At 39.8% G+C, this 20,569-nt stretch overlaps 1 protein-coding gene across 1 annotated transcript in view; it reads right to left on the bottom strand.

Moving 5' to 3' along the window:
* The window catches only part of LOC124136310 (mitogen-activated protein kinase 14-like), a 29,267-nt gene extending 10,960 nt beyond the window's left edge, over positions 1–18,307 (bottom strand). Inside the window, exons 1-11 of the mRNA XM_048401449.1 lie at positions 18,050–18,307; positions 11,321–11,450; positions 8,841–8,899; positions 5,893–6,004; positions 5,227–5,256; positions 4,636–4,683; positions 3,929–4,043; positions 3,085–3,156; positions 2,635–2,714; positions 1,523–1,601; positions 10–183 (exon numbers count right to left, since the gene is read on the bottom strand). Of these exons, the coding sequence (XP_048257406.1) occupies positions 10–183; positions 1,523–1,601; positions 2,635–2,714; positions 3,085–3,156; positions 3,929–4,043; positions 4,636–4,683; positions 5,227–5,256; positions 5,893–6,004; positions 8,841–8,899; positions 11,321–11,450; positions 18,050–18,168 (1,018 nt within the window). The 5' untranslated portion in view covers positions 18,169–18,307. The remainder of the gene's footprint in view (positions 1–9; positions 184–1,522; positions 1,602–2,634; positions 2,715–3,084; positions 3,157–3,928; positions 4,044–4,635; positions 4,684–5,226; positions 5,257–5,892; positions 6,005–8,840; positions 8,900–11,320; positions 11,451–18,049) is intronic.
* Positions 18,308–20,569: the final 2,262 nt, after the last annotated feature.

Genomic DNA, 20,569 nt, shown 5'->3' with positions numbered 1-20,569 from the left:
CGGACTTACTTTTCCACTCTGGTATAGTGTATTCACTGTCCTCAAAGCCCCAGTCAAAAGGTTCCGATGTGGGCTCATCAGTTGGGTCAGCGTACTGAGCTAGATACTTGTGTGCCAGTGCCTCCTCCGCAGTCAGGCGGTTTTTGGCATCCAGGTTTAACATCATCTCCAGCAACTTGATAGCTGTGAGGAATACATGGGAGGGGACCAATTAGGAGATAAACCAAATGTGTTTTAAAAGTAGAGGATTCAAACGCATATTTGATACCTGTAAATTTCATTTGAAACTGAACGTGTAAATGTGTGATTTTGAATGTGAAACATTTACAGGTATCAAAGTAACAAACTTTTTATGTCAAGTTTTCCCCCTGAAATATATTGCCACATTTGCCATAAATAATATAGTAACCACAGCATGTTATTCAGCAGCATTAAAGGGAAAGTAAGATCAGCATTTGAAATTGGGAAACAGGTTGGTTTGCGAAGAAGTGCTTCTGAATAAATATTTTCTTTCGCTGTTATGCAGGTAGAATGTTCCTTGAACATCCAGTGAGAAGTAACATGAGTGTTTTTTATTTGTTGTTGTTTAACACCACACTTTCAGCAATATTCCAGTTTATATTCAGTGATTGACATCATCAGCATCGATCTACACATTTGGGATATGATGACATGCATCAACCAAGTCAGCGAGCCTGACCACCCGATCCTGTTAGTCGCTTCTTACGACAAGCATAGTTGCCTTTTACGGCAAGCCTGGGTTGCTGAAGACCTTTTTTTATCCCAGATCTTTACGGGTAAGTAATATAAGAAAACAGTTTCACTCCAGTGTCCAACACAAACTTAAAATACTTAAAATGACTTCACAACAACAAACTGTGTGTGCTCGAAAATAATTCCTTGTAATCCTGTTAAAAATGTACCACTCACTCACTGTTGAAATATATTGCAAAAAGCTCTGAGACAAACTGTTTCATATATACAATGTTCTTCTCTTTGATACACCTCAATTCCTTCTCATTCTTTGTTCTTGATGTTCACTCAGTCAGCAATATTACATAATAAGCAATGTCCCAAGCCTTACAATGACACAACGACTATTGTAAGCACAACGACTATTGTACGCCTATGTTAAAATATCGCAGTTACGATCATCTTAGCGCTTAGATCGCTTTGTGCAAGTAGGCCCTGGTGTCTGTATGGTGAAATGGGGTTTAACATTGCATCCAAGATTATTGCACTCATATAGCGTGTGACAGCTTGTACTAGTCCAGATTAATGCTGATTTTATAGTGCTAGCCCACTAAGATACCATACCGCAGTTTAACACAGTATACTGACTCTCAGCTGACCAGTCCTTGTTTTAGCCACTTAGTGTCAACTGGTAACAACTTTTAATGTCTTTTGGTATCACGTGGCTGGGGATCGAACCCCAACCTTCCCCTCCCCTCTACCTCTAGACCATGGAGCGGTGTTTGTATGGAAACATAGAGGAATATGATGTATCCTGGGCAGTACTCACCGTCCTGGTTGGCTCCTATGAACAGTTCCTTGAAGTCTTTCTTGTTCCACTTTGGTAATGATGCAATGTAATTCCTGGCCTAGATTGGAAACAGAAAGAGAAAGGATTAACCAGTGAAGAAATTAAAACTAACTGCTGTCCAAGGCAAGCCTTGATTAAACTACTAGCACGTAACTACTACGGGCATATCAGACACTTCACACCAGAGAATTGCACTGTTTGAGTGATTTGAGGGTATGTGTGATATGGCATCAGACATGTAGATGTTTATCACATACAGTGGCATGATGCCATCACAATACCATCCTCCATCACATTCAGGACGATTAATACTCCAGACCCATTCACCACAAAAGCTCCATTTCGGAAGTGATGTCACCATCTCCCTCTGTCTTATCACCAACATAGTACAGAGCAAAGTTCTCTCTTGAAAACAAAAATGACAATTAAAAGGATCTCTGAACAACAGTTAAGCTTAGATCTCAATTCAAAATAGGGGCCATGAACGAATGAGTTTCATCGATACATTTAATCGAAACAGAAGACGATAATAACCATTCATAAATATAATGTTTTCCTGAGTACTAAGTTAGGAGTGACATCCTGTGCAACCAGGACTTCCCATGTGTACCAGAGATGGTCTGCAACAAAACAAGACGAGGACAAGTACTGTTTACCCAGCAGTGAATGGGTACTTAGTAGGATGAGATGGCAATGTGGCTGTTAACCTAGTTCCTCACAGGCAGCTGGGGATGAATTCTCACCAGGGAGCTGAGAATGATTGTTGAGTACACACTGATTCACTGGGGTGTGGTAAAATAATTAAGTGCGCTTTGAGCAACCAGACCAGATGGAAAACAGACCCTAACAAATGCACTTATCATATCATTATCATTATCACTGCTTGTTACAGTCATGAAAAAGAGTGGAATTTGACCGGACGTCTATTTGTAGCTTCATGCCATTGAACCGGCCACAAAATGAAGATATGGTTGCAAATGTGTCCAGGTTATACATCATAATAGAATAGAGACAAACTTTACTGGATAATCGAGGCTGTTACGATATTTGAAACCTCTTGTCACTGTCACATCAATGTCAAGACAACTCACATCTTTGCTCTCTATACTGTCTAGCAGCTCATGCCCAGGCGTGCCAACCAGCGACAGGATTTTGTTCAGTTGATCGATGTCTGCATTGGGTTAAGGAAAAATCTTATGCTTATTAATGAAGTGTGGGAGAGAGTAAAATGCTTATCATGATGGCTTGCAAGTAATCAAGTCCAACCAGACAGTATCAGCATCGGAAAAGTTGTTTTCCCTGATGGTCACCCTCCATTACTATTCATATCAGCAGTCAGAGATTCATTTTCATGGTATAAAGTCCTTGAAGTCCTTGAAGTCCTTGACGCATACTTAGCTAAGGCCCCCTATAATCTTCAAGTTTTAACATGAGGGCCATGACAGGGACCCCTGGAACGTTATTCCCAGTGTTGACCACAGTTTTGAAAAGAGGCTTGTACACCTGTAGTTGCACAGCACTGTGACTAAGTGTAAGGATACGATCTGTTCCGGGGAATAGGGGCCGGCTGGTCAGCATCTCCGCCATAATACAACCCACTGACCAGATGTCCACTGAAAACACAAACATCAACCATAAGTTTCCATCACCGACAGTCATATTTATCAGCTACGGATTATCTTTGTTCCCTCCAGGTAAATATTTGGCAGCACCATGCCTGTGCCTGATGAAAGAAAATTCTCCATATCTCTGTCTCTGACAACCATTGATACGAAGACATACAAGCGTATAGTCGACGAAGTCATCTATATCCCCCGCCCATTTTAACATGTTATGGTCGCAAACCAGGTAACAGACCCAACATTTCTCTTAGCCCAGGTCAAAATAGCTGCAATGGAAATTCTAAATTAAACATTTCTAAAACTTCGATATATCAAATGGCACCAGTTCTGTTCAGTATGTGCTTTATATATAGACATGCAATGTTTAGCAAACTTGTTGCCATGGAAACAAAAAATAAAAATGTATAAAATTTCTAAATAGCAAAAGGCACCGTTCAGCATGAGTCTGATAGACATGCAAAGTTTCGTAGAGAAATCTTTAATGGTTTTTGAGTTACGCTCCGGAAACGATTTCGGGACACACACACGCACGCACACACGGACGGACAGAACCCATTTCTATATCCCCCGCCAACTTCATTGGGGTGGGGGATATATAAGGAGAAGAAGGTTCAGTATTTGGTTTAACATTATTGCACTGAATTGAATCTTCACACTAATGTTCTCTCCTGTTTGTCACTGGCACCCAAGATAATTAAATCTCTGCCAGTTGAGACCATAAAACAAGGACACAACAAACACATTGTTTATTCTGAATACACACCTGTTTGTGTGTATCTCATCCAGTTGAGCATGATCTCGGGCGCCCGGTACCACCGTGTCGCCACGTACCCCGTCATCTCATCCTCCGTGTGGCGGGCCAGGCCGAAGTCCAGAATCTGGTGAAAATATACATTCATGTCACACACAAGGTAAAGAAAACTCAACATGGACAACATGTACCACACATCAAATGTGTCAAAAAGTGAAAGAATTAGGTCATATTAGAATTACCTGAACCTGTGCACAAACTACAACACTATGTGCTGCTAACATGGCTAAAGAATAAAGTTCTATCCAGACATTGTCCCTACAATGTTTTGTGTTGCTTTTAGCAATATTCCAGCAATATCACGGCAGGGTACACCACAAATGGGCTTCACACATTGTACCCATGTTGGGAATCGAACCCAGGTCTTTGGCATGACCAGCGAACGCTTTAACCACTAGGCTACCTGACCGCCCCCTGATATTTGAAATAGTCACCTGACAGTCAAACAAAAGTGTCACATTTGTCACAAATATTTAATATCTTTATATCTTAGTTTCCAATTAGATTTGATTCACACGTAACATTGTTTTCCAGTCAAATGTTGCATCTCCATATGAACTTTTGGGAGCAAGCAAATGAATTTGTGACAACCATATTTTATAACCATGACAACCACTCCTGCACTGTATCCCTAGCAATGTGTGACCAGGGTGACCTACCTTCAGTTCACAGTCCTCGTTTACAGCAATATTACTTGGCTTTAAATCCTGCAAGAAACAACACAAGTCAACTATGGTTGATGGTACATCTGTCATCACAGAAAGTACAGTAAACTGTGGTTAGGGACTACTAATTTTAGTGTGTTATATCTGTCGTTTGTTATACGTATTTTTGATACAGATGTTTTGATAGGCAGATTGGTGACAAACGAGGAGCTCGGCTCAGGGAGTAACAGTTCATTATACACTTAAACATTATCGTTGACAGAGTACGGAGGCCTGGACTGTGGATACAACTCCTACCCAAGTGTGAGTGAGTTGGGTTTAAGAAAGTTCAGTTTCACATATTAACCACTTTGGTTAAACCCACCATTACAGGTATGGTGCTAACAAACCAAGAAACAAGGATTTACACCCATGATCACATGTTTCTGGCATGCCTAAGGGAAGCAACTCTGCGCTGTGAATTCCGGTGACTTCAATGACTGGACCACCTATGCCACCAGTTAAACCCATGCAGGGAATCAGACAGAGTCTTCAGTGCTTGACCACTAAACAGATTTACTGACCGGCAGTGGGAAGTCAACTCACCCTATGTATTATGCCTGCTGAATGAATGTACTGAAAGAAAATAACAGAGACATATAGTTCCTGACATCACACAAACACATCCGGCACAGAAAAACAGGGAATCAACACAATAAGGATCTTAAATGTGTCTACATTATTCAACAAAGCTTCAAGTAAATTCTTAACGTAAGTTCAACTTCAGAGTGAGTGAGTTTGGTTTAACACCGCTTACCAGTATTCCAGTTATATCACGGTATATCAGCTTAATGTGTGAGGAAAGCCTAAACTGATGCAGGTCTCACTTTGGTGAAACACACTGGAGCTGAGAAATCTAGAAATATATTTCGGGCGAAACTGGGATTTGAACCCGCAATCATTGGTTTGTTGCATACTCAAAGGATGCAACTGTGAACACCGAACTGCAGCGACTGGGACAACCGTGCCCTTCAACTTCAGAAGACTGGATGAATTTAAACAGATTATCTTCAGGTTTTACTGGTGTAAGTGGCTATGTGGGAATCAAACCTGGGTCTTCAGAGTGACTAGAGAACACTTCAACCACTAGCCTACCCAACAGCCACCAGCAAAAGATTGCAAGTTCAGATTTACGAGTAAAAATTATGCTTTGGACAATAAACTCGTCATACATGTTTGTTTGCAGAAAGGACATATCTGGCCAACACTTACTTTGAGCCCTCTGAGTATCTGATAGACTAGAAATTGTACATGGTCGTCACTCAGCTTCTGTGTTTTCAGGATATTGTTCAGATCGGCACCCATCAATGGGGTTACCAAATATCTGAAAGATACAACATTAATAGGAGAGTCAGTTGTGTTAACATGGCTTATAAGCAATATGATTATCAGATCTTCTACTCCAACACCTATCTCCATCAGGATCTGACAAATCTTCCATAGGAGGTCACGTATGGTGAATCCTGAGTGAACTTGGACCCAGGGTTTGCCCTAGACATTAAAAATTGGGAGTCATTATGACCCCCAACTTTTCAGATTAGGAGTCATTCATCAATTTTTGGGAGTCATATTAACTAATCTCAGAATCTCGCTATCAGGATGAAAAATTAAGTAAACATAAACAAGGTAAGATTTTAACTTTTTATATTCTTCATTATTTTAACTGTAACATAAATATCTTTGATTCACAAAGTCAAGTATATTGGGCCTAATACTCGATAAATCTTTTTTTACACTATGAATCATAAATAACTTCTATTCTAATCTTTTTGGAAACTGTGAAAAGTGCAACGTAGATCGTGATAGGTACTAGGCAGAGCATGTATACTGTTGTGTTGGTCGTCTACCACCTGCCACTCGACCTTCGTTAACTCTTTCAACACCAGTCAAACAGAAGTGTTTACTGCTGGGACACTGAGTTCCCAGAGACTCTTGTGTGATAGATGAAGCCAACATTTATCAAAGAAAATACCTGCTTGTAAAATATATTTGCCACTACATGTTATACACCATTTGAAAGGTCTGATCCTATGGTTTATAAATATGAAAGTTATGTTTTTCACATTATATAAAATAATGCATTTACAACTTAATTAAGTTCGTTGTAAATAAAAAAATGTAAGCTAATACGTTGTTAACATCCAGATTAAGGACCAAGGAAGCGAAAACTTGACGATTTTCGGCAAATATAAGATTTCATAAAATCCACTTACCTATTTCTGTTTTATTTTCATTGTTTACGAATTGGAAAATCATTTTAAAAAGAATTATACCCATTTCCCGATAACAGCCGCTGTCCGCTCAGTAACAAGAAGAAATACCCCCGTTTTCGAGGCTTCGTATGAATAACACGTTCGTCGAAGAATGGCAAATGACACATCGCTAGAAAGCTTATTCCTTTATCTACACGCTCGTAACATCGGCTGGTTTTTTTCGTAGTTATAACAAGTGATTTCATTGGAATAAAATTGATTTCCAATGACGCTTTCTTGCCGAAATCTGCTACAAGTTTCGCGATTGGTCAATTTTGAGCACGTGACCTAAGGAAGCCAATCAAATTACAGCTGTGATACCAAGCTCGTGTTTGATAAATTTCAGAAGTTGGCGATAGGTTTTTGTTAAATCGTTATTCTGAATGTTTTAAGCAGGAAATCACGATACATATTAAAAATATGGAACTTCGTGAATGTATCGTGTTAGGTTACGAGCATTTTTTCGAGGTTACGAGGTTTTTCATGCATATATTTTTGCATTAAACATCGTGTCCGAGCCGAGAATTCAAGGCGACGAAAGCTGAGATGTCTTATATTACACGAGATCGCACAAAAAGATGGAAATAATAACTTAGATGTAAGCTTGATTACTTTTAGATATATTTTTGTTGATTTTATTTATTACTTTGTATAATATATTTAAAGATTTGTTTAACACGCCTTTATTTTGCTCTTTGACATGTTCGATGTGGACCCGTTGTCGAAATGTGTGTCCGAGAATGTTATTTTCAACAACATCGCGGGGAAATAGTGAATATTTATTTAATTTATCGATAAAAAATTACCCGCTTACGGTGTCTGGGGACTCATGTTTCTTGGCCGAAAACCGGCCTACGGTGTTGAAAGAGTTAACCGCTGATCATCTATAACGCTCATCAATTATTTGGACCCCGAAGGTAGCTTTGTAACGAGGGATCACTGTATTTCCTTTCTGACAAACGGAAAGGTCCCAGTTTACTAATTGTAATGGCTGTTTCATTGCGTCAACACTGACGCAGTAGTAAATATTTTTAGCGTATTTTCAATCATTATGCGTCAAATACGCAGGTTTTCTGCGTCAGGGCGAACCCTGCTTGGACCACCCAATCAAAATGAAATTTCCTGTCGCAATCGGAGTGAGTGAGTGAGTGAGTTGGGTTTAATGCTGCCTTAACAGTATTCTAGTAATATCACAGCATGTCAGCTTGATGTGAGAGGAAAGCCCAACGTGATGTAGGTGTAGATATGGTGAAATATCCACATACAAGTGTGCAACTGCCTCTTAATGGTTTTTTTTGTGATACAGAAATCAGATATTCTGCTTTGAATGATTCGCTCCCTTGTATTTAGAAGCCTTGAATGGGGTTTAATGTCACCCAAGATTATTACAGCGACATGCATGCAAGTGTGTGGGTGGCTGCTTGTACTAGTCCGGATTTATGCCGAGTCTTTGTTTCAGCCCCTAATAGTGGGCCAGGCAAGGTAACAACAAGTACCATCTTTTAACGTCTCTTAGTATGACACGGCTGGGATTCAACCCCCGAACCTCCGCTCTCCACTAGACCACGGAGGCAGTCGCTTCTTTAAAAGAAAAAGTTTGCTTTCGGGGTCAAGTCAATCAAGACAACTCTACATAACTTTGCATAAGGTTAAACATGCTGGTCACACATACACAGTGACACAGCATGGTTAAACTCAAGCACCGTTTGCGAAGAATATTCATTAGAGAGCGAGAGAGCGTTTTTACGCCACTTTTAGCAATATTCCAGCAATATCACGGCAGGGAACACTGGAAAATGGGCTTCACACATTGTACCCATGTGGGGAATGGAACCCGGGTCTTAGGGGTGACGAGCCACTAGTCTACCACACCGCCCCAGAATATTCATGAAAGACTCAAGTACTTACACATCCTGGAAGCGTTCAAATGACGTCTGAGGTGTAAATAGATCTAACAAACCAATTATCTGAAAGAAAAGAAAGAGATTGATCTTGTAAATACCTCACTTGACAGTGGAAGATGGGTTATGAATTGAGCATAAGCATTATAATGACAGAGAAAGACATGGAAGGAGTGTATTGTTCTGATTACTGCAACTACTTCAGCATGTTTACATGGTTTAGTTGAGATTGATGAACATCAATGTGAATTATTTCATCACACTAGAAATATTTTGCTCCATATTTGTTTCCACTATTTGAACATGTTGAAGGGCAACTAAACTCTACCTAGCAATTTCGTAGATAAGATTATTAATAGTTTGGGGCATACTTAATCACAAATGTTTTAACAAAAATCCGCGACTGGGGTAATTCCTATAGCTGGGGTTAAAACAAGTTCACAACTGCACAACTTCAACAATCTGTATTTTAATGATTAACAGAAACAACACAGAAACAGTGTACAGTATATTTATAGCTGCTAAGAATCACAAGATAAAAATGTCCACATATTAACTAAGGAAAACATGTGCTATCACTGCAGCACCCATAGCTTTATCTCACGCCCCCAAATAGGTTTGTTTTGGAATTATAAAAATCACTTGGAACATTTAAATACTTTCAACGAATGTCATAACCTTTTCTTTTTCGGAAATTAAATAAATGTATCTAGGAAAATTGATATTCACAACAGAATAAAAAAATTCTTTTCAATTTACTAGCCCATTACCAATGTTAAGGCTACATTCATGGTATAAAAGTCTGAGCATGTCAAAACAAGATTCATAATACTCCATAACATACTGACACAAACACAACTGAATTTACATATGATGTGTACAGGTGGCTTGCTTTGACATGCTGTCAAACAAGCTGTCAAACATAGTTCTACTTGTACTATACTACTCAACGTTTGATAGAGATATTCTGAGTGTAGGACCGAATGTGTGTGATTGGCTGCTGGCAGATGGTGTCATACAAATTGTATCCCATATTGCCATGCAACTGGAGCATGTTCAGCTTCATTTAGTGTTAATAAACGTAAGTACATGATTCAGGTACACCAGTTACTGTCCTCTAGTTACGTAACAGTAGGAAATAGCCCAGTATCCCTCCCAAATGTTGAGTCACATACTAACATGATCAACATTTGCTAAATCTAAATACCGTATTCAACGTAGTAAGCACTCTAATCAATAAGCGCCCATGGCGATATTTGCTAATATATTGGCTAATGAACAATCCCAATTAGCACCCCTTCCAATTGATCAATGTACACAAGACTTTATTCTTGTATAATACGCACTCATCTTTCAACTCTTTTTTTTTCTCACCAAAATTTAATTCTAATGAGAGCCCCCCCTATTTCTAATTTTGAGAGCGCCCTTGGCGCTTATTTCGTCGAATACGAAACTGTCAGAGTGAAACAAACTGACAGAAATAATCTTTGTCCGAGACACTTATGCATAGGAATATAGAATTGAAATTATGAAACAAAGATGAGGTCATTTTCTACTTCCTTCACCATACACATGTGTTCCTCATCAGGATCATGCTCAATTTGCAGAAATGTGATTTCCATGATTATAAATAAACTCTCAATGCATTGGATATAAAGAAGGAAGTATGTTTTCCAATTAAGACCTGATAAAATAACTTTGTGGTTCCTTGAAAGGTCTTACACACGCTCCCATAGCACGCTTAGAAGGTGTGTGGCCTTCACCTGATGGACAACCAACAGGCCGCCAGTGACGTCAGGGAGAGAAATTGTCTTGTTATTACAGTTTGTATTAAGGGTGTTAAACTGTGTAAGGTGCTAGGCTTATTTTTGTTCCAAGTCATGTTAACATTACCAGGTTATCAGCTTCCTTGTTTACAAGCTGCTAAAGCATGCAATGGTTTACTTAGGGAAGCAATCTATTAATTCCCACTCCCCAAACAGTGATATAGCAGTATGATCAGTCGTAATGTTTTTGTTTAGCATGTTGTGTTTAGCATGTTTAGCCTCCGGGTTTTGGCTGTTTTTTTCACAATTTACTATGCTTTGTTACTTACAGCCATTCAGCTTAGATGTTTGTTACATGCACTCGATTGGATTTCTGATTCATTTATTACTATCAGGCACATTCATAGTAGACAAAGTAATATCGTCGCCTTGCACCCCAATGCAGAATTCTCTGATTTCACTATGCCCACCCACACCTGCATCTAATCAACACACTTAGGACAGCTGGCAGTAATAGCCAAAGTTATGTTAGTTATGGTATCGTTCTGTGATGGACAATTGGGCTTAGAGATAGCTCTTGAAAACATGGCGAAATATTCTTCCATGATCTGAACACGCCACTATTGTGAGCAGTGGTCTCAGGCAACAGGGGGAACAAGCACAAGTATTGTCACAGAAGACAAACATTCAACATGTTCAAACATTGATAAATTCCACCTACATTTTCATGGTGCATGTGTTTCAACATGCGAATCTCTCGGTACGTTCTCTTGGCATGGATGGCTGTCTGGAAAGGACGGGCAAGCTTCTTGATGGCCACCTTCGTTCCCACCTGACTGTCATGGGAAGAACTGCAAGACAAGCACAACATCTGTACTGTAAAGTGGGAGGTATAGTGGTGGAGTCATGGGAAGAACTGCAAGACAAGCACAACATCTGTACTGTAAAGTGGGAGGTATAATGGTGGTGTCATGGGAAGAACTGCAAGACAAGCACAACATCTGTACTGTAAAGTGGGAGGTATAGTGGTGGAGTCATGGGAAGAACTGCAAGACAAGCACAACATCTGTACTGTAAAGTGGGAGGTATAATGGTGGTGTCATGGGAAGAACTGCAAGACAAGCACAACATCTGTACTGTAAAGTGGGAGGTATAATGGTGGTGTCATGGGAAGAACTGCAAGACAAGCACAACATCTGTACTGTAAAGTGGGAGGTGAGGTGTAATGGAGGCGTTGTGGGAAGAACTGCAAGACATGCTGCGGGACACTAGGACCACCTTACGTTGATCATAAAGAGTGAGTGAACGCTGCAGTCAGCAATATTCAAGAAATAGCAAGTCAGTTAGTATTCATCATAATCAAATCTGGACCAGACAAACTGAAAGCATTACAGAGGTGAAGGTAATATTTTTAAATCGGGGTGCACATTACGCAAATCAGGGAGTGAACAAAAACACAAGATGGAAGGACGAAGGCACCTGAGAAAAAAGGGATGGTGGGAAGAAGGCTGAGATGTGCACTCTAGTCAGCTCTTGTGACAAGCATGGGATACGATAGATCATTAGATACCAGTGGCTGGCTCAACTCCAGAATCCAAACAATCCTAAGAAGTAGACACCAAGGAGGAGAGATTAACCTGGAGTCCTCTAGGCTAAAAAAACATGGTTTTGATTCCACATGACAAGTTTGAATAGGCCTCAGTAATTGAAACCTTATACACTCACATTTGGTTTCAAATGAAAATCAATGCATGAGCAGAACACGAACAAAGTTATTATCCTACCTAGGTATTCATCATTGGTTTCACTACCCCACTATATACTGGACTACACACAAATCATTCTTTAATCACAAGTTAAAATATTTAAATCTAAGGACAACGCCTTAGCCATGTTACCCATGTCAATTTCATTTGTAACATGTTTGAGTGAGTGAGTGAGTGAGTACGTTTTTTTATGCTGCTTTTAGCAATATTCCAGCAATATCACGATTGGGTACACCAGAAATGGGCTTCACACATTGTACCCATGTCAACAATCAAATGTGGGTCTTTGGCGTGACAAGCGAACACTTTAACCACTAGGCTACCTGCCCACCCCTTAACATGATTGAAATTAAGAATAATCATGATAATAGGCGGCTAAGGCCCCTCTTTATACCAAAATTACACACGAGGACTGATGCTGACATTCATGGTTACAGTGCTTGAGTAAGACTGGTAGAGAGCAAAGGCAAGTTTAAGTAGATGAGAATTTGATGACAGCTCTTGGTCTGACTGCTCTTGGGTTGATGAAGAGGTAAACAGGAAATACAAATCTAGAAATCACGAGAGGCGTATTCAGGAATTTGAAACAGAGGATTCCACACTACCCATGTCATCACTGTATCATCATATTATGAATCAAAAGGAAATATTGACAGTTGTTGACTGTCACGAATAACACAACAACTAGTTGACAGTTGACCCAGGTTAACAATAAGTAAGTAGTATTTCTATAAGTCAGGAACAATTGAATATGTTGAGAGTTAATTTTATTGTGCAGAACTTCTTAAAAACAATAAAAACGTAACACATGTACCATGTGTACTGCCATGAAAGAGCCTGCATCACCATTCTCTCTCAGTATTTACACCATATACCATTATTTTGTGATCACAACAACAAACATGGAAAAATCATATTTTCAGAGACAATATGATATTTAGGAGGCACAATAACTCATGAATAACATTAAACCAATCAAACTTCTTGACTTACATTTTTTAAAATAGTGCAAAAACCAATAGTTTTTTGTTTCCATATTGAAACAACGGACTGTGTCATCCCTTGAAGTATGTAAAAAGTACAGAGATCAATGTATAGAGCCCTGTATAGAGCCCTCTCTCTCACACAAAGAACCTTGTACCAGGGCTGCAGATCATTATCTGCAGTATTTTTAGTATTGACTCATTTCTCATTCACACTGGGATTTCACAGGTTTCTTTGGGTATATAATATATATACTTCTACCCCGACCAGTTTAGTGGTTCTTTTTACACCAATAAGTCAGCATCCCCAACAAACAAACAAAATTCAGTTAAAATGCGGTATTGGGTGACTTCTAACCATGCTAATCTCTTTATCTGTTTGTGTGCCTCCCCATAAATGCCAAGTGTGTAACATGTCGAATAAACCATGCTCACAGCAGTTAGCATGTCTAACTATAGGTGAGACGTAGGACTATTTTTATCTATTACTCTCTGCAGTGGAGTTCATGTATGCCTGCTTCTGATCAGAAAAGAAAGATCTGTAAAGGTAGACAAGTTGGAAAGGATATACGTTGGATAATTTTGCAGAGTGTTGTTATACTATTGGGTTTTTTAATTGTTTTATGCACATTTGAACGCAGGCAGCTAAGAATTAATCATGTTAAATGGGTAATCGTAATTGTTTTTTCATATATTAGATAAAACCACAGTTTATCTGTAACTCTCTATTATCATGAAAACATTGACTGTAATTCTAGATTGCCTATGAACATGCTGAATTTCAGAGAGAGAAAAAAAGAGTCTAAATTATTGAGCCAGGGCCAGACAATCCAGTGATTGGCATCATGAGCATCGATCCTCGCAATTGGGACACGATGACATGCATCTACCAAGACAGCGAGCCTGACCAATCGACCCTGTTAGTTAAGACAAGCATAGTCGCCTCTTACGGTAAACGTTGGCTGCTGAAAACCTATTCTCTACCCAGATCTTCATGGGTCATGTTATCAGCGAAACACAGAGAAAGAGCTCTGAGAACAATATTCATCATAGCATGTTTAACACCTGTAACCGTAATCATGTTAATTGGGGGATTTTTTGCTGTAGACCTGGTGCTGAATGTCGGCCTGTGAGAGCATTTATACCTTGCAGGGATGAATCTAGACCTGCTCAGACGCTTATATTTGGCTCAAAGTCTGCAGCAAATGTCAGTTACAAATCACACATTCGGATTTAGGTTTCCAGTTCATATTAATAAAGTCACAATCAGTGATGTGGCTTTGGAGAGTTGACTGGTATATCACTGATTGCATGGAATGCAATGTAAAAATACCCTTGAAATTAAAAAGAATAAGAACCTTTATCATGTTCATAAAATCCCAATTTTGAATATAAATTTCCCAATTTGTCTGCCAAGGGCACTTAGTTTGGAAAACAAGATAAATCACTGCCATGTATGTATATATAGTAATATATTGGCTATTGTTAGCTGAACAAATTTTTATTATTGAATAAGTAGCAGACCAGCTTGACAGAAAGAATTTTTACAAGCTTAGTAGAATCAACACCTGATGATCTGGGAAAGACCCAGACTTGAGCAACCCATGCTTGCTGTAAGAATGAGTGAGTGAGTTGGGTTTAACGCCATATTTAACAGTATTCCAGTCATATCATGGCGTGTCAGCTTAATTTGGGAGGAAAGCCCGAAGTGATGCAGGTCTCAGATGTTTACCATTTCGGTGAAACCCACGAGCATGTGTATGGTGCTGACAAACCTAGAAACATAATCATAGGTTTCTGGCATGTCCAAGGGATGCAACTCTGCACAGCAAATCGCGGCGCCTTAGATGACTGGGCCACCCGCGCCCCCTTGCTGCAAGAGATAACTATGTTTGTCTTAACATGCTTAAGAGGCAACTAACAAGATACGGTGGTCAGACTTGCCGACTTCATTGATGCTTGTCATCGTATCGTAGATCAATTCTCATGATATCAATTACTGGATTGTTTGGTCCAGAATTGGTTATTTACAGACCGCCATCATTAAGCCGGAATATTGCTTTGTGGAGTGTTAAACAACATACAAACGAACAAGTTAGTAGTAGCAAATGTCACAGACAACTTTCTGACAATCCAATGCACCACAAGCATGTCAAGTGACACCAGTGACACCAACTTGTCATGCTTAAGTAAAGGGCCCCCAGTGGGGCACATTCACACTTCATTAATTCCCCATGTTCACTGCCTTACGTTCACCAAGGTGATGAGGGTAATTGTATAGTAAGAAGTGAGGTGAAGTGAAACAGGGTTAAACATCGCATTCAAGATTACTGCACTTACATAGCGACACGTGTGTGTGTGTGTGTGTGTGTGTGTGTGTGTGTGTGTGTGTGTGTGCTTGTACTAGACGGGACTAATGCTGATTTCATAGTGCAAGTCCACTGAGATATCATGCCGCAGTTTAACAATACCCCATTTGGACACAGTATATTGATTCTGACTGACGACCAGTCTTTGTTTTAACCCCAAAATGCAGAGCACCAGGCAGGGTAACAACAAGTACCACCGTCTTTTGGTATGACGCCACTGGGGACCTTCCGCTCTACCACCAGACGACGGAGGCAATCTGAATAGTAAGAGATTATACAGGCCACTGAAGCGCACAATCATGCAGCACAAGATACAATGAATGCATCATCAACACGCTGCAGGTTACAATGAGCATAATGATCACCTTGCTTTACCTACATTCCACTCTCGACACAGTGGGAGGGAACACAGTGTACTGTGTGACTTGACTGACTGCATATGTTTGAACAAGTCTGGAGACAAACACCGAGATCACTGCTTTCATTGCCATGCATTCTAAACTGTTTGAGTTATGGTAGGAAGGGCTGAGGGCTTAATTGAAATGCCACTTGTCAATGGCTCATTTGTGTTTAGTATAATCGCTTAGAAAAGATATCAAGATAACAAGATTACCAATCAAATTTCATATGTCGTTGACAATGATTTTTTGTGATGTTACTGTTCATGACAATGTTTTAACAACATAACTATAATTCACAAATATGCCAGCTAGATTATTTTCTGCCTGTTCAATTTCATACGGTTTGACAAGATCCCCCATGAGCTTGTACATCATTTTGAGGTACTTTTCTCATGTAACCATCATTATTATTGAACAATTTTCCATGTTTTGTGAGCTATGTTTATACATTAAATATGCACTTAAATTGTAACTTGTAGTTTGACACGATAAGCCACAGTTTGAAGAGGTCACACTGACTGAACAAGCTGATAAGAGTGAGTGAGTGAGTGAGTATGGTTTTACGCCGCTTTTAGCAATATTCCAGCAATATCACGGCGGGGGACACCAGAAAAGGGCTTCACACATTGTACCCATGTCGGGAATCGAACCCGGGTCTTCGGCGTGACGAGCGACGCTTTACCCACTAGGCTACCCGACCGCCCCTAGCTGATAAGAATATAAACTACAAATTCAAATATACCTCTTCTTACATGCATAAATATCTTTACCATGGGACAGATTCAGACAAGAGGCTTGTCTGAATCCCTGTAATAAGTTGCAATAATCTTGAGGAAACACAGCTACTTGTCAACAAAAGCATAAACATGAAAAGGGTTTACTTAGGATGATGTCATAGAACCTTTTCACCAAATTCATGGAATAGTTTTTCTGTATTCCAGTTCAATCATGTTTTCATTTATCACCTTGTGATAGGAACAGTTGTAGCATCTACTTATGTGATGACTGAAGAAAAACAATTGACTGGTAACAAGCTCACGATCAACAATCACACAATATGTACACAAACAATTATGGATTATGTGGAAAACATTTCAGCCTTGGGCGGCATTTCAGGGAGCTCCACACATTTCAGGAATGTTTTGAGAGCACCACAGGCCCCAACAGCATGACAACGAGACAAGGACATCCTCAAAGTAAATACACAGAAGTTTATAGGAACATATTTTAGCAACCATAATTACTTTGTGCATCCAGGTACATTATCACAATATGTACTGGCATTGTGCCCACTGATTAACTGTGGTGAGATGCGCTGTCACAATATTATACACCACAAGCCAAATGTTACACCCTTGTTGACATGAACAGGGCAAAACAAGCAGACAGGGTATGGCTAGTTTATATTGCATGCACACCCGGGCCGTTGTTAATTTAATCACACATTCCCAGCTGGCTGTACAGCCTAGCTTTATTCAAAGCGTAGCAATGGTTACAGCCGTAGCTTATCTAAAATGTATGATCTCGTGCAAGTCTAAATTAACAGCTGATTTCGCTAGTGTAAATAAACAAGATAACACCCTTGATTACAATTATAACAGGTCACCATACATGTTGAAAGTTAATGCACAAGCTATTTCAATATTGGTTTTATTCTAACAATAACTACGTATATAATTACGAAACATCTTTTGTCAAAATTTGCTGCGCACAAGTCACACCCCGTTTCGCGGATCTAAACCTGGAGGAGAAGGCGCTCGCTCATGGATTAAGTTATGGCGAAGTGTTTGACCTAGATTTTTCATTCAAAGATCTGCAAAATGTCAATATACACTAGAACAATATTATGTGCAAAATCTTTGCCAGGAAAAGAGATCGTAGAAGACAGGGGCTAAGATAGGGGTCAAGAGGTCACAAGGGGTGGCACTTACCACACTTGCCCATACGCTCCCATCCCAACCGGAGACAGCATTTGATATCGGGTCGGCACCTCCCATACCGTCTTATTCAGCTCGATCTGAGAAAACCCCTCCTTGGTCGGTTCAGACATTTAGGCCATACAAAGTAGCACGTGCGCTGATGGCAATTGTCGATTTCAGCTGGAAATATTAAATCCAGGCGTCTTAGCGACCTAAACTTGACTCTACCTGCGCGTGCAGAGGTGAATCAACGGGCACTTGCTTCCGGATTCCGACAAACAGACGGAAGTGAGGCTGGTTACAAGGGGCGTAATGCAGTCGAATAACAGAAGCGCTAAATTCGAAATTATACAGTAGATCTAAGTTGACAGAAATCTACCACAAATGTAATATTCACGTACGTAGATGTCTTTATTGGTTCAGTGTAGGAAAGTGGCGTTTTCTTTCCTTAGACAGGCGACAGAGTGTTAACATAACGTCAATAAATATGTTCTTGCAACAGTAATGTTTAAAACAGTGTCGAAATAATAGGTGTAACATTGTTACACTAAACAAAAGGAAGGTCGGCTCCAGGAATTTAGAGAGCGGTAGCGGTGGTGGGCATTTCTTAAAAATAAAGGATCGAGGTTTGTATGTTTGTTTTTAATCAGTGTGACACACATAATAAGCATATTTTGTTAGCAATTGTTATTTGAAATAAGGTGGAACTCCGGCAATCTGAAAACCCGGCCTTACGGACGATTGCTGTTACTATCTGGATTAACGGGTTTGCGATGTAATCCTATAATGGATTGTTGGATTTACTATTGTGGAGGAAGTGCAACTTTGTCAGATATTGTTTTCTGGAGGATAAATTAACGTGGTTAATTCAGGACCTTAATTAAGTCAGATATTAACATTGGTCCGGGCTAGCCTGTGTGACAGATTCCACTGTATGTTACTTTCATTATACTGTACTGTATATGTGTACCACTGAATCAACCATGCAGCCATGAATGGTACCTTTTAATATTTCAGCTAGCCTATATGACGGCGGTCTGTAAGTAATCGAGTCTGCGCCAGTGAATTGATATCATGAACATCGATCCACGCAATTGGGATACGATGACATGCATCAACCAAGTCAGTGAAGCTGACACCCGGGCGATCCCGTTAATCGCCTCTTAAGACAAACATACCGGTAGTCGCCTTTTACGACAAGCATGGGTTGCTGAAGACCTATTCTAATCCAGGTCTTCACGGGTCTAAACAAACAATACTTCAGAGCTAACAAAGAATGACTTCCATAGATCATTACATGACCTTACATGCCTCACAGGAAGCTTGGGTTATATACTCCCCAGGGAGCTGCGAATGAAAATGGAGTGCACATGCACTGATCCTTTGACCGGGGTAAGAGTGTAGCGCGATCACAATCAAGCGAGTCTGACCGCGCGAGTTGCCTCTTTCTCACAAGCCTGGGTTGCTGAAGACCAATTGTAACCCGGGGTTGCAGCTATCTAACATAATCTTGAACTCTCACATTCAGCAAAGCAACATAACCAACATTTTCAATTGTCCATGTCTGGATTTCTCACAACGTAGACCCGTGAAGATCCCGGGTAGAATAGGTCTTCAGCAACCCATGCTTGGCGACTATCGTAAGAGGCGACTAACGGGATCGTGTGGTCAGTCTCGCTGACTTGGTTGATACATGTCATTGATCCCAATTGTGTGGCTCGATGCTCATGATGTCAATCACTAGATTGTCTGGTCCAGACTTGATTATTTACAGACCGCCGTCATATAACTGGAATATTGCTAAGTGCGCCGTTAAACAACAAACAAACAAAACAAACTCACAACATAAGTTTTGTTATCATATCACCTCAGTGGCAAACATTCCTGGAGTTGCGCCCCCTTGCCCGCTTGGCCCAAATTAATCAATTGACATTTTTATTTTATACACATTGAAATTATTCACATAATTATTGGCCAGCTACTACTTAATAACAAAAGCCAACCTTTTTTCGGGTTTTAAAGTGATGTCAAGTACACATAACATATTTTAATCTTCTTAACAGGGATTTATATTTACTCATTATTAGAGTCCGTCCCCATAAGACATTTTATTATATCTCGGTTTGGTTACTGGTGAATTTGATTCCTTTTCATCTGTATCAGATCATATGTCCATACAGCTCAAGAATTAATAACCAAATTGGGATATTAATAAATTATATATCATGTCAGTGTCTTCAAGAAGTTGTTTTTGATATCTTCTCTTTTTCTCGATTTGTATTTTTAAAATTTTAATTACAGATTTTGAACGTTCGACACATTTTTTACTTTGTTACTCACGATACAATTTTATTTGGTTAAGCTACAGTCACACAGACAATGCGACCGCGATTGCAACTTCTTTGCGACTGATTCCTTTGCGACCGACTGGCGATCGCTGAGACCGGTGCATATTTGGAATTAGGGTATGATCGCCGATCAATCAGCGATAGGTTTTGCAACTTGTTAGTGATTGATCGGCAACTGTTCACC

This window comes from Haliotis rufescens, unplaced genomic scaffold (genome assembly GCF_023055435.1).
Source record: "Haliotis rufescens isolate VD_foot unplaced genomic scaffold, xgHalRufe1.0.p SCAF_22, whole genome shotgun sequence".
In the NCBI taxonomy this organism is placed as follows: domain Eukaryota; kingdom Metazoa; phylum Mollusca; class Gastropoda; order Lepetellida; family Haliotidae; genus Haliotis; species Haliotis rufescens.
Note: the sequence above shows the minus strand (reverse complement) of the source record. Positions and strands in the feature narration are given on the sequence as shown.